The sequence below is a fragment of the Schistocerca piceifrons genome, chromosome X (assembly GCF_021461385.2).
Source record: "Schistocerca piceifrons isolate TAMUIC-IGC-003096 chromosome X, iqSchPice1.1, whole genome shotgun sequence".
NCBI lineage: Eukaryota > Metazoa > Arthropoda > Insecta > Orthoptera > Acrididae > Schistocerca > Schistocerca piceifrons.
Genome location: NC_060149.1, coordinates 775,616,282 through 775,630,968, shown reverse-complemented (window position 1 = coordinate 775,630,968; position 14,687 = coordinate 775,616,282). Strand labels below are relative to the sequence as shown.

General features: G+C 36.7%; 1 protein-coding gene and 1 pseudogene across 1 annotated transcript in view; one reads left to right on the top strand and one right to left on the bottom strand.

The window, feature by feature from the left end:
* Positions 1-11,833, bottom strand: part of LOC124721273 (ubiquitin carboxyl-terminal hydrolase 15-like) — a 149,704-nt gene extending 137,871 nt beyond the window's left edge. The window contains exons 1-2 of the mRNA XM_047246155.1: positions 11,709-11,833; positions 8,402-8,526 (exon numbers count right to left, since the gene is read on the bottom strand). Of these exons, the coding sequence (XP_047102111.1) occupies positions 8,402-8,526; positions 11,709-11,754 (171 nt within the window). The 5' untranslated portion in view covers positions 11,755-11,833. The remainder of the gene's footprint in view (positions 1-8,401; positions 8,527-11,708) is intronic.
* Positions 1,801-1,918, top strand: LOC124723841 (annotated as a pseudogene).
* Positions 11,834-14,687: the final 2,854 nt, after the last annotated feature.

Genomic DNA, 14,687 nt, shown 5'->3' with positions numbered 1-14,687 from the left:
GTAACTGATGTAAATATCATGTTATAGAGGTATTTTCATAATAAAATATTTTACACACAAACTTAGCTCCCAACAATCAGTACATAGCAATTATAAGCTTATATTTCCATTTTTTTCCACAGAGAGATTTCAAGAATCTTTCATTGGAAACGAAAATAAAGTTAAACGTGAAGCTATCAGAAAAAATTTGCAATGACACACCCAAAACACACACTTCCAGAAACAGAAGGTGAACAATTTGAGCCTCTCGTAATAAATCTGAGAGATAAAGAAATGGTGGGCAAGTGAATACTATATGGACAAAAAGACTTCAAAAAAATAAAACAGAATATGATCTTCAAAGAAACATTACTTTGCATTTGTAGCACCATTTGTGTGTACTATAATTTCTGGACTTTGCATTATACTGAAAATTCAACCCACAAATATATCTGCATTTTGCATTAGTTAATGTGGGATCAGGAAAGTGTTAATTCAGAAATATCGTAAAATATTAATACCAAAATATGATGTGAAAGAAGATGGCTATCACACAACTATACAGACAGGGACATTGGGGATATGGCTGAAAAACACAAAGAAGCTAGAAAACATTATTTAATCTCTTAAGGACTGTATTGGCTGTAAATGTGGCTCCCTTGAACCCACAAGGAACACACAGGGGACAGTAGTATATGCCCAGTTCTTCACTTCATACTGGTACTTCAAACTTCATAAGTGGGCTATTGTGGGGTAGCTGGCATCCAATGACCACCTTTAAACTAAGGGAGTATACCATTTGTACTAATCTCACTGCTGAAGAGGCAATAAACCCAATAAAAGGAAGGAAACAATGAAGCGCACACACGCACACACACACACACAATTAAAATGTACTGTAACAATAAAATTTGTTGCAAGTCTTTACACATTCAAGTGGAAACAAACCATGTTGTTTCAATGCCTTTATTCTGATAAGCCTTCTTGGTCACAGTGTCAGTTTGATTCTCTCAATTCTCAACTACCTAGTAACTTGTCACACGATCACCATCATCCTTGACTTTGTATGAGAAAAAGATTTATTTGATGGTTGCCTATTGCATGCACATAATGGAACACTAGAAATGCCTTGAGGACAAATGGATTTCACACAGCCTCAGTCTTTCATTACTCCTGTGCCCACCAGGTTGTGTACAGTATTGCACAATATACCATAAATATATTTTATAAGTATGTCTTAAACGTGTAATGAGAGAAAATAACAGTAACCAATTATCCAAAACTTTAGCATAATCATAAAATGGACAATTGTACACAGAAAAGTTGAGGAACCACTATGAATAGCCCCCAAGACTTCTCACATACACTGGATTTGTGTTACCTGATTAGGTAAAGAGTACTCTTTCCTTCAAAGAGCCACGTGATTCAATGATAACAAAAACCAGTTAATTAAACTTTTTTTTAATTAATAGACATTTACAAGGCAATATCACAAAGACGCCATTAGTCCCATGGAAAACCTAATTGCAGATATGAAACTGAACAATGATCCACACAACTATGAGTACTGTATTTACCCAAATACAAGCCGACCTTTTTTTCTGATTTTTGTGGTGCAGAAATGCGTCTGTGGCCTAATATTCAGGGGCAAGACCAGGAAGTTCTGAAAAATGCTGCTAGGAGCTGCCATCAGTAGTTATTTTGTCACAGAAGCTGTTGTGTTGGTGTTCTGGGAATGGTACTGAATGTTAATTATTTTTTTATGATGGGGGACATTCAAATTTACTATTGCCAATTTTTGAATTTAGCATTTTTTCTAATGCCAACAGCCTTACCACAGTGGTAACACCGTTTCCCATCAGACCACCAAAGTTAAGCGCTGTCGGGCTGGGCTAGCACATGGATGTTTGACCATCCGGTGTACCGAGTGCTGTTGGCAAGCTGGGTGCACTCAACCCTTGTGAGGAAAACTGAGGAGCTACTTGATTGAGAAGTAGTGGCTCCAGTCTCAGAAACTGATGTACAGCTGGGAGAGCGGTGTGCTAAACACATGCCTTCCATATCCACATCCAGTGACGCCTATAGGCTGAGGATGACATGGCAGCCGGTCGGTACCATTGGGCCTTCATGGCCTGTTCAGGAGGAGTTGAGTTTAGTTTATTTTTTCTAATATTCATAGCAATAAAATTAATCTTTTTATAGACACCATCAAAAGGGACATTTTTAAGAAACTTGCAAAAGCTGGCAAGAAAGGTAAGAAATTCTAGATTTCGAAAACTTGAGCTCTATTCAGAAGCTATCAGCACATGTCGATGCACGTTGAGCCATTTCTCAATGCTGTCAATATTCATTATGTAACAATAAGTGTTTCACTGTCATAATCTAATTTCATATTCAAGTACAACTAAAGTTCCACATTTGTACATACGTGTCATCACAAGCAAGCTTTTACAAAACTTTGTTGCTTCTGTGAGAGGTTTCTACCATTACAGGTGATTGATACGAATCAAAGTATGTTATCCTCACTGTATGCAAAGGGTGAACTTTCTCACTGCAACACTCTCTCTTCCCTCCTCTAACTTCAGTTATGTTTTTCCACGAACTCCTAGACCAATGACAGCAGTGCTCACTACAATGTTTGTACACAGGTACAGTCCGATTTCACCCTTTGTTTCAGTCTACTTTAGCACTTTTGTGAAGTGTCGGGTTTTATTTTACCAAGAGAAGTTATTTCTCTCACTGAGAAAACATTGATTCATGCTGCAGGTCAGCAATACGGAATCAACAAGAATAACATGAGATGAAGAGGACAGCATAAAGAACAACTTTTAACTTGTTTCAGCAACTGAAAGACATTTTCCAGACCAAAACATGGCCACTATTATACATTAGATGTTGTGCTGGATGATTTTGTTGTGGAGCACTGAAAGAAGTGCTTAACCTTCTATACAGAAATTATCCAAGTGAAAGCACACAAAGTTGTCAGACAGCAGAAAATGATAAATATCAAAGGAAGCTGCAAGTGGGTTAGCCATATCATGAAACATTGGCAATTTCTCTTCACAGGTGTACTTCAATTGCACAGAAAACTACGAGGAAAAATGTTTTTAATTTCAGTACTTCATAATCACACAGCACAGGTAACTCCATTGTATTCTGATACGTCAACAAGTTACGCAGTAGAAGGAAAGGGGAACAAAGGTGTTAGAATATTGTCTGCAGGTGGTGAAAAGCAGTGCATGTCTGAATGCTTGCTTGATCAGACGATGGCCACTGTTTTTAAATGCAAGGCATTACCTAAGTCTGAGCTATTTCCAAAAAAGCATTATTGTGCATGCTAATATAAGTGGCTGGTTCACAGAGGACTTGGTATTAGGGTGGATTAAACTTGTATGGCAGTGTCTTTCTGTCGCCTTGCTAGGTTTGCCGAACACGCTTGTACTAGATTCATATGCAGGTCATACTACTCTGGCTACAAAGAGAAAATTAGTAGAAGGTAGAGCAGGCTTGTCTGTACTTCCAGGAGGGATCATGTCAATTCTACAGCCACTAGATGTTTGTTTAAACAAACCATTTAAGGACAAACTTAAAAATATGTCCATGCAATGGCTAATGAAAGAAGATAGGCAATTAAAGCCTACAGGGCATTTTAAGCGTGCAAGCTTGACTCACGTGTGAGTGTGGATTGACCAATCTTGGAAATGCATACCAAATAAAACTGTCTATCAAGCATTTAAAAAATTCTGTGTTTCTCATGTTTCTGATGGCACAGAGGACGATGCTCTCTACAAAGAGAGAGAGTAGCATCAAGCAATTGAGTGACAATGACTCAGAATCATCTGAGTGATGATTAAAAACAGTATGTATACATTTATGATACTAAAATAAAATTTCTGTTCTGTGCTTTCGCTCTTCATTTCTAAATCAATTTCTTTGTGGATGTATGATGGTATCCAGCCAGTGAGCCTACACTACTACAAATGAGAAAGATGTGGTGTGTGTTCCTTATGTGCATATATTAATCTGACAGTTATTTAGACATTTTTGTTCTATTATGTGTTGTAAATTTGTATTCTTGTTTGTCACATTATTGGGGGCTTCTTCATAGCGAGACTTGCCTGTGATTCAGCAATTCACAGCCTATCTGCAAGTTCTTATTACAGCTGCCTGTATTCTAGGCAGCCATGCCCTATTTTGTTTCTCGAACAACACTGACAGACGTAGGAGACGCTGCAGAAGAAAGATTTTCTGCAATGGTGACAACAACTACAGTTCGCACTTTGAACAGATCACTTGTGCTGGAAATGACTCTGTATAGGTAAATCATATTGTTTACAATCTTAAAAAAGTAATCTAATAAAATACTCTGTCTAACCTGTACCAGAGACAATACAAATCAGTGTCTTGAACATGTAGATTGGTCTTTGTCAAATTTATATCCTTTAAATCAAGTGTGATACTCTATCTAGCCAAAATGTAACTTTCTTGGAGTGAAAACACTATATCTCACTGGAGGAGGGAAAAAAAGGGCTTCGAATGAAAATCATATTATATGGAATGACTGACGTATGACTAGAGCATGAGTTGCGGTACAGTCTAGAAGTCTTTGTGACTCCTGTTGCCCTAGTTTCACTCGGAGTATTTTGACTGATACAACAAATTCTCAGAGCAGTCAGTGTTTGTAAAGTAACAATAGTTTTAAGTGTCCAACAGGTTAAACCTAATTCCATTCAAATTACTTCGGATAAGTACTATCCCAGTAAATCCCTGAGAGGTTGGGCCACTTTATACTTTATCCATCGTATGATGGGTAAACAAGCCTCGTTTCTGAGGTGCTGCTTGCATTTGGCTAAGTACAGTATTGCCTCACTCACTGTATTGCAGAAAGGATTCTCAAGTATGTCACTGGATGCAAGTGTTGAAAATAGGGCAGCCTGGCATCAGACCAAGACATCAACACATCATGCGTTTAGATTTAGATGGACTACGGTGCTACCTTGCTGTCCACCCCCCCCCCCCCCTCCCCCCCAAACACTGCCAGGTCCTTACCCTCATTGTTATACACCTACCCAGTCACGGTAAATTGACCACCATTAATAAAAAATAATAACAAAGATCTTAACTGTGTCTTCCCAGTTACTATTAAAACATATACACTCTCATCACAGATAACATAGCTCAAACATATCAATAAATACAACAATCCCAGAAATGCAAAAAGGAGTACATCAAACGGATCATGTGAATTTTACAAGAGAGTGTGGAAAATCATCATCATCACATAAGCTTACTTAAACAAAACAAAGTATCGCAAAACACTGGGTAACACACAAACTTGCTGTTTCATACAAAAATCGATGGATAAGTAACATACTTCTGAAACAGTGTCAAGGGGGTGGTGCAGGTTTATCTATCTCAGAATCTCATGAATCAAGGCAAGATGTATCACATCAGTAAAGAATGACACACTGCACTGTGACTGTTACTAATGTCACTCCATCATATGACTGCCACAGACAAGAAATGTGTGACAATCTCAAGTATCAGAATCTGACCTTCCTTGAGTGGGAATGTAATACAATCACTTGTGATTAGGTGCTGGTCAACAGAAATGAACTCCAATCCTCAACAAAGATGAGGAATAGAGGGAGAAAAATAAAAGGACTCTGCAATAGTGTTTGAATTACACAGTAAACCTGATGACTTTCTCTTGTTCTGACACTGAAATATCAAATCACTTAGATTTGTCATGTATGCATGGAAATCCTTTCACTGGTGAACATGTCATTAAGCCCATGGTTACACTTCACAAAACACACAAGATATCAATATGTGTGTATTTCCTAAATTTCTATGGGTATGGTAGTGTTGTGCAAAAGTGTTGCATTCACTGCTTTGTTTTATCACTGTTAGATCACAGAGGTTGGCACAAACTAAAGCACATAAACCATTGGTTAAAAGTCTTCAGATACCTTCCACTGCTGGGCTAGGGAGCAAAAAGGCAATAAGTACACAGACATTAGGTTCAAGATATAGTGAAAAGCAAATGAATTAGACACAGTTATAATTTTCAAGACAATGCTCCTGTCACCTCAGTCAATGGTACAGTCTGAGGAAATTTCCCCCTTGATTTTCATGTGCCCAGCTCAACTTCATTTCTGAGAGACATATGCCCTTGTCTTCACCTGATCCTCCCACCCTTGGGTATTTCTGATCACTAATCTTTGCTTATTCAGTGACTAAACCAATATATAGCAAATTTTGAACCAATGTGACAGATTTTCAGTTCATCCACAATTTTTACAGAAGAATGATGATGCATCCATTACCGATCATCCTTCTCCTTTCAAATTTTAATCATCACAAATCGGAATCCACCACTCACCTTCTGATATGCTCACCACTCTACTTTTGTGTAACATCTACTGCAGAATGTGTCAGAGATGGCATACTTCAATAACAAATTACAACTGTATGTGCAATACTAGCATTAGCCAGCATGCAACCCAAAACAAGCACCACATTTTTAATAAACTATGACAACACCAGTGGTTCATTGTGCATGGTTTATCTAAAGCTCTGGGTGGAAAAGACTTCAGTGTGCCATAACTTCGATCAAAACACTAATACATGTTAGCCATATTGCATCAATCCCATATTCAATTCGCTGTCTACGTCCAATACATCCCAGATATTTTGAACTGGCCAGTTCATATGTACTATTCCTAACACGAACCAGTTCTACTTTCTTTCCTATTCACATGAGATTTGTTATTTTGTAAGACAGAGCTGATAATTATTATTCAGAAGAGCACACCATAGACTTCATCATGGAGGAAATCCAACTTGGCCATGTTCCAGTTCAAAGCAGTACACACTGATACCTCAAAGTGCAAGCATAGAAAGTGATAGTGGAAAATGTCTACATGGGCAGTTGCAACAGCTTACTGTTAACATCATTACATTAATTGATTATGAGGAGGAGAAAGGTGAAATAGCACAATAATGAAAGCAATGAAACATGGTACCAAAGCTGAGTGATTTGATGGTGTGTAAATTACATTAAGGATAGGATGTCAAGCTAAGTGGGATTCAAGTATCTACCACAAAGGAAAAGCAGCAAGGCATATATAAATATGTCATTGACACTATGGATGAATCTGTTTTTATGCAACAATTACTGTGATATTATGAACAATACAAGGATACATCAGCTTTGAAGAAACTTCAGAGCTTTGTAGTAAAGAAGTGGTCTTCAAGGCTAGTAAGTAACCCCTGAGAGAGAAACTTTCTGTCTATCTGATCTTGGTAGTAAAAGAGACCATTAAGGATATGATGCCAAGCTGAGTGGGATTCAAGTAACTACCACAAAGGAAAAGCAGCAAGGCATATATAAATATGTCATTGACACTATGGATGAATCTGTTTTTATGCAACAATTACTATGATATTATGAACAATACAAGGATACATCAGCTTTGAAGAAACTTCAGAGCTTTGTAGTAAAGAAGTGGTCTTCAAGGCTAGTAAGTAACCTCTGAGAGAGAAACTTTCTGTCTATCTGATCTTGGTAGTAAAAGAGACCAAAATAAGTGAGTAACCAGGTGTAAGCATCTGAATTAAAGCAACCAGTGGTTTATTTTGATGAAATGTGTATTCATACACATCATGCTTGAATAAGTATTTGCTAGCTGACAAGGTGTGAGCAGTACTGTCAAAGGAAAGTGCCAATCAACATTTAATGCAGTGTTACAGCCTCATCATCAGTATCACCTACATAAAACAACAGACAGTGAATCAACAAACACAGCTGAGGTAGAAATCAACATCAACATGGAAAATAGTTTTATGGTTATATTATGAGTAGTAAGAGTAAGATAAATATACAGTACATACTGTTTCTGTTCTTATTCCTACTGGACAATGAATTCAGTGGCACTTATAAACATGTAGCACAAGACAGTTCTCAACTTGTAACAATACTGGAGTGTACACTATTATTATGTCCTATCACTGTTTCTTAGGTTGTAAACACAATAGTGGAGACAGATGTTCAGTTCACTTTACCGCATAATTAAGAGCCACATTAAGGTGATACGCAAACTGTAACATCTGGTTCTTTAGCAGTTCTATACAACAGCTCTGATTACTTCTTATGTCCTTTTAGATTCATGCACAATTACATCAGCTTGCATCATCCTTGCACAAAGTATCTCTAGAAAACTTCACAAGATGTAAAGTAAATAGTACTCCATGCACTATTCACAAACAGATAAAAACATAATTTATATGAGCATGTAACATGGTTTTTGTCCCCATTGTTCAACTTTTCTTATCTTTAATCATGAAGGAGCCAGAGTATCTCATATGTAACCCCAATACTAAATTACTGCAGTTAGTAACAAATCAACTGTTAACATACCTTCCTTGCAATTGGTTTCTGATTGTAAATAACGCCATACCACTTTACTAATAAGACCCAAAGTTCATCTGGCACTAGAACAAAATCATTCTCTTCACAAAGGTGTTCTCGGAGTTCCCCATAGTCTGGAAAAAAATGTTACACACTTTAGTTGCAAACAATTAAAACCTGTTCAAAGTGTTAAAAAGGAACACTGCTGAATGACGTTTTATAAAATGCCTGTGAGTTGCAGTGTAAATATCTATAATAACTGAAAGGGAAATATTGAATCACAAATAAGGTAAACAGGCAAATAAAAGCCAATGGAGTGAAAACATATGCAGATGCACACCAGCACCTATAAGCCTAAATATTTTTAAGCGACCAGAGTTCAGTAAGTGTGGGACCTTTTTATCACGCATGTTCTATTTGTAAATACTATTATTATTTTCAAATTGTGGGCAGTTTTTCCTGAAAAACTTCAGAAGGGATAAATTGTAATTTTTATACACCTTCTTGGTGAAATTGCTGATGCAAAGTTCAAATTAGGCTTGTAGCACATTTTCATCACTAAAATTGGTTCTCACATGGATAATGAAGGTTCCTCAATTGGAGTGTTTCAAAATACGCATAACAATGGTGTTCCTATTAATTTTTTATTAATAAATATGTTTAAAGTCCTGCACATTCTTTCAAATTTATTGTGTTTATACGTGATAGTTCATTAGCAAAACTTCCAGTTAATATTGTACTGAAAAATTGCTCTTTTCGGTCTTCCACTTTAGTATCTCTCTCGTGGAACTACTTATGTTGTGTGCATCTTCAGCAAAGATCATTACTTCTACTTTAGGATTTCAACAAGAATAGGAGTATTGTCAATATCAAATACTATGTCACACTGGTGGTGATTCAGCCTCTGTTTATGCAAACTGATGGAGCTTCCAAACCTCTCTCTTCCCTTACTATCTGTTCAATGTGTGATTTATACTTCATCAATTGTACCTTCAGCATCACAATTTTATTTTATTTTTCTGCATGATAATGCTGTGTTTTCTATTCTCACAAACCTGTTTCAAATCCCAATAATTGGCAGTTGGTAATATTTTGTAATTTAATAATTTTTTAATGTGATCAATTGACTGACATATGTGGTAGACTTGGATCTTAATTTTGCACATATGTTCATCCATTCTTAAATATACTAAACTTCTTTGTGGAGGTACATCAGTAGTAAAACACAATAAAAAATTTTCTCTGCTGCTTTTCTTGCAGACAGGTAGTATACTTCAGGTTGTCCAGAAAAAACTTTGGTAAATAATACATTTCACATACACAGTCCAGTCACATTATTAAAACCTCCTACCTACAGAACATAAACAGCAGTGAAACATCATGAGGTCAATGTCAAGACTGCTAGATATCGCCACAAGGATCTATAATTAAATCTACAATAGACTATCTAAAAGCTGTTTAGGATGTCACACAATGGACATTCCACGCACGCTAAATGCCCATGAAGGTGATCCCAAAAATGCACTGTCGCGAGGGTGGGGGAGGAGGTTTGCTACTAGTCATATTCTTCCAAAGGGACCTATGGAGGGCACTTGCTAGATACAAGTATGTATGGTCTCTTCAAGGATGTAGAAATAATCAGATTAATTTGGCATGCCTTTTACTACTATATACTACAGAGTATCCTATTACCAGACTGCCCACTACATTATTTATTTAAGAATGTTATGCTCAATATTACAGTCTGCTCTATGTAGTATAAATCAGACTTCTTTTGCAAGGGTAACTTTTTCTCGACTTTAATGGCCCAGTGTCAATATTACCTGAAGAATGGGATCAATTCCCTGAATGAATCCTCATGAGCATTGGTATTATTACAAGGGATACAAAAAGGTTGTGTGAACTCATGAGCTGCATAAAGTTTCTGCAGTTCACTAATTTATTGGCAAAGAAAGATGAACGGTAGTTACGCACTCACTGACCAATCTTTGCAGGAGCCCTTCACTGCTTCCACCAGTCATTCATAGTGCTCCGCAGTTTGCTAACTTGCCTATTGAAGTGACTGCAACTGTTTGATTATTAGAAACACTCACTAATGATGTCCAGGCACATTTCATAAACTTCAGAATTTCCAAGTGTGTTCTGTTCCCATAAACAAAGTTATATATCAACTCAGGTAAACAATGAATTCCCCCTCATGATATGAGCTGTTTTCATTAGAAAAGTACCCTTATGCAATGTGTCTCAGGAGGAACAACCAATATTCAGGGATATGACAGGGATGATCATTTGATGCAAAAAAGTCTAGTAAATGTGGGCTCTAAAACACATACCTTAAAGAGCTATAAGCATTTCTTCATCTTCAATGCCGTTAAACACACCTCTTCCACTAAACAAGTGCTCATAGCTTTTAAGGTATGCATTTTACAGCCCTTGTTTACTAGATCCTTTTCTTGCCTCAAATGATCATTCTTGTTATACCCTGAACATTGACCATTTTTCATGGGACATCCTGTACATGACACAGTGTCATATAATACTTTAATTTTCCATACAAAAAATGTAATATCAAACAATGCTCACAGCTCCAATAATTACTCTAGCTTACACAGTTAGGCTGAACATCCCATGGAACACAAACTTAATATACCACACTGATTTGGATGAGTCAATTAACTTTTATTTAACTACGTCCAGTTGAAAATGGAGACACATCATGGAAACCAAAATAAAACATTTAATATGCTGTAAGTTCCTACATAAGAATTATTCAATGGAACATGAGAAACTGACAATCACTATGTGAAGATATAAAATTAAGGAACACCGAAGGAAACTAAAACAATTATATTAGAAGTAATTGTCGTGTTGACAATGCAAGAGACACATAGCAAAGCCACAAAAGAAAAGAATAAATGAAAAAAGATAAAATCTTTGTAAACTGCAAAATGTTGAGGCCAGTTGGTATTTAACCCTATGCCACCAAGGTCATATTCCATACAGCATTGCCACTTTAGTTTTACACAAAAGAGAGAGAGAGAGAGAGAGAGAGAGAGAGTAGAGAAAAAAAAACTGAACTCAAGATTCAGCGAACAAGTAGAAAAGAAACTGAAAACGAACACCATCACCATCATTTAACTTACAAGGAGATGTTGATTCCCTCTGTAGTTCTGTTGCTAGCACGAAGTACTACTGATTTTATGCATGATACCAAGAAAGAACATAGCAGCAGTCCCCAAACATACAGTCAAATAAAACAAAACTCAAAAATGCAACACAACGTTACAGGAATAGAAACAATATATTGCACACATACCTGTCAGAATTGCACTATTATCAATAGGACCTGGAAATTCTTCCATTATGGGATTTTCAGGATCTTGATCAAGCCCCACATATCGTTGAAAATTACGATACCACTTTGCATCTATAACATACCTGAAACATAAAATTTAATACAAATATAGCCCCTGAGTTTAAGTACTAACTGTGTTACAAGAAAATCACATTATGATTTATTATATATCCCTCACAATTTAAATTACAATCCTGATTTGCAGGAAATGATTGGTGTATAATACCTCACCCGTGAAGGGTCACTGGAGACTGAACCTCGTCTGGACTCTAAAATTAAATCAGCTCTGTCGTTTTTAAAGCAAACATATGAAAATTTGCCTGAAGTATTTAGGAAACTACAGAAAATCTTAATCTTGATGTGAATTTTATCAACAATCTCTCAAATTCAGGTCACGTCACAAAAGCAGCACAGATACTGACTGCATTATTAACAATGACAACAACAAACACTTTCCTGAACAACAGAAAACTAAATTGCTAGTTAAAGCCAGAGGCAATTCAAACAAAAATCCACTAGGTAATAACTACAAAGTGCCGATTTTGGCGGACAGTCATGGCAGGAAATTAACTAGTGTATTTAATGACACAAATAGTGACACCGCAGCTACTGGAATTGTGAAACAGGGAGCAAAACCGAGTGCTGTCCTAGACGATACCAGCCCAAAAATTAAACGTGGCAAGAAATAAACCATGTTGCATGTTTAAGCAGCTCAAGTGGTGTGGCAAACCAATCAAAACATTAAATTACTGTTACAATACCTCATAGACACAATTTAACTTCAAGTTCATGTGCCAGCAGAGAAGTACACAAGATAAACACCTCGATCATACAGGTTTGTTCATGGTATGATAATTGTGATGTTATAGAAATAGGCAATATTAATTGAATTTTACACATCAAACATGGGCTACATTTAAACTGCAAAGGGAAACTTTTTCTGTGCGATCAGGTGGACAGAATAATTGAGAAAAGGCTTGAAACAAATAAACGAATGGGCTCAACAAATTGTACAGTCAAGGAGGTTGTAAGAGTTTAGTTCCAGAGTCATCACAAAGTACAAATACTTCATGTAAAAAGCAGGTTCCTAATCACTTAGAGGAAAAAAAAAAAAAAAAAGGTTACTTACCCTCATGCAAGTCAACATTCACAGTATTAGGAATAAATTACTAGATTTGGAAAATTTTTGTGGGTTAAAAAAAATTTTATGTATTGTGCATCTCATAACACTGGCTTACAGAAAATCAAGTAGATTATTCCACAACTAAGGAAGACATTCTGGCAGCTATGATGTGTAGAAATGGGGGCGAGGGAGGGGAGCGGTTTGCAATATTTATCAGACAATACAAAGACTTTTTTAAAAAATAGATGTAAGCTCATACTCCTCAATTAAATGGAGAATATAGTTGTATAAGACCAATCAAGCAGAATGTCTTAATTGTCAGTTTGAGTAGATACCCAAATGGTGATGTTAATTTTTTGAGAAATTTGAACAACTGGCCAGAAAAAATTTTAAAACTTAAAACAAATGATCCAGTATGTGGGGATTTCAACAGAGTTGTCCCGTTCAGATGAGACCGACTCAAAAACATTTTTAAACCTACTCAGAGCATTAAATTTATATTGTATTGACAATAGCTCAACATGTGGGAATGCCTGTTTGGACACTATTGTAGTTAATTTCTCAAGAGATCTACACAATGTCAGCATAGCAGACATATCACTATACATTGCCAGATAATGATTATGTAACTGCAAATAAGAATCAAAGCATGATATGGGTTGGAGATCTGAAAGAGGAACATATTCAGTTATTCGCAGACTGCCGTAGAAATGCAAAACTGGGACTTTGTCTATGAAAATGACATAGATAAATCAACTATTGAAACCAAACAGAAAATGTAAAAAGCTTAAATGGTGAACTAATGGCCTTGCTGGTATCGGGGGAAAAGACACTCTCACTGTAAAAGACATATAAAAGTAATAGCAAATGTGGAACAGATCAGTATGACATTTCTTATTAAGCTTATCTGTAAAAAAACAAAATTACCAATCCCAACTTGACAAACAAGTTGCCTATGAAAATTATGTAGGAGCAGCTCCAAACAAACGTAAGGCTGCCTAGGATATTACAACACAAGAATCCACTTCTACCCAAACTAAAGATGTTCTGCTTTAGCCAGAAGAGCTCAATATATACTTTACTACTAAAGTAAATGAATTAAGATCTAAAATAAACAAGTCAAGCACAACAGCAACTAACATACTTGGTGATCAGCTTCGTAGAGGTCATGAATTCCATTGGGATCTTGTCACACCCATAGATATAGCAAACGCTGTTTCAAAATTTTCTAACAAGAAAAGCATGGACTATTTGGCTACTTAACTACACAATAAAAAGGACAAAACATCTTATTTGCAAACCACTTGCTTTTGTTATGAATAAATGCCTAGAATTTGAGTACCTATATATCAAATGGAGAAAAAGCATTTCCCTGAGTACAAGTGTCTACTGCCACAATCTTTTTCAAAGTATTTGAATCTGTTTTTCCACTTAGAACTTAATGAATATTTTGAAAAACATGACCTTTGTAGGAGACAGCATGGTTTTCGACAAGGAAAAAATCACTTCTGCTGTCCTTGAGATTATTAATCAGACATTAACTGGATTTGAAAATAAGAATACTGTCTCTCAAGCTATGGAGGGTCTGAATCAGAGGCTGAGACGGTTCTGCGACCATGTGGGCTGCAGATTCCTCGACTTGCGCCATAGGGTGGTGGGGTTTCGGGTTCCGCTGGATAGGTCAGGAGTCCACTACACGCAATAAGCGGCTACACGGGTAGCAGGGGTTGTGTGGCGTGGGCTGGGCGGTTTTTTAGGTTAGATGGCCTTGGGCAAGTACAGAAAGGGCAACAGCCTCAACGGGTGCGGGGCAAAGT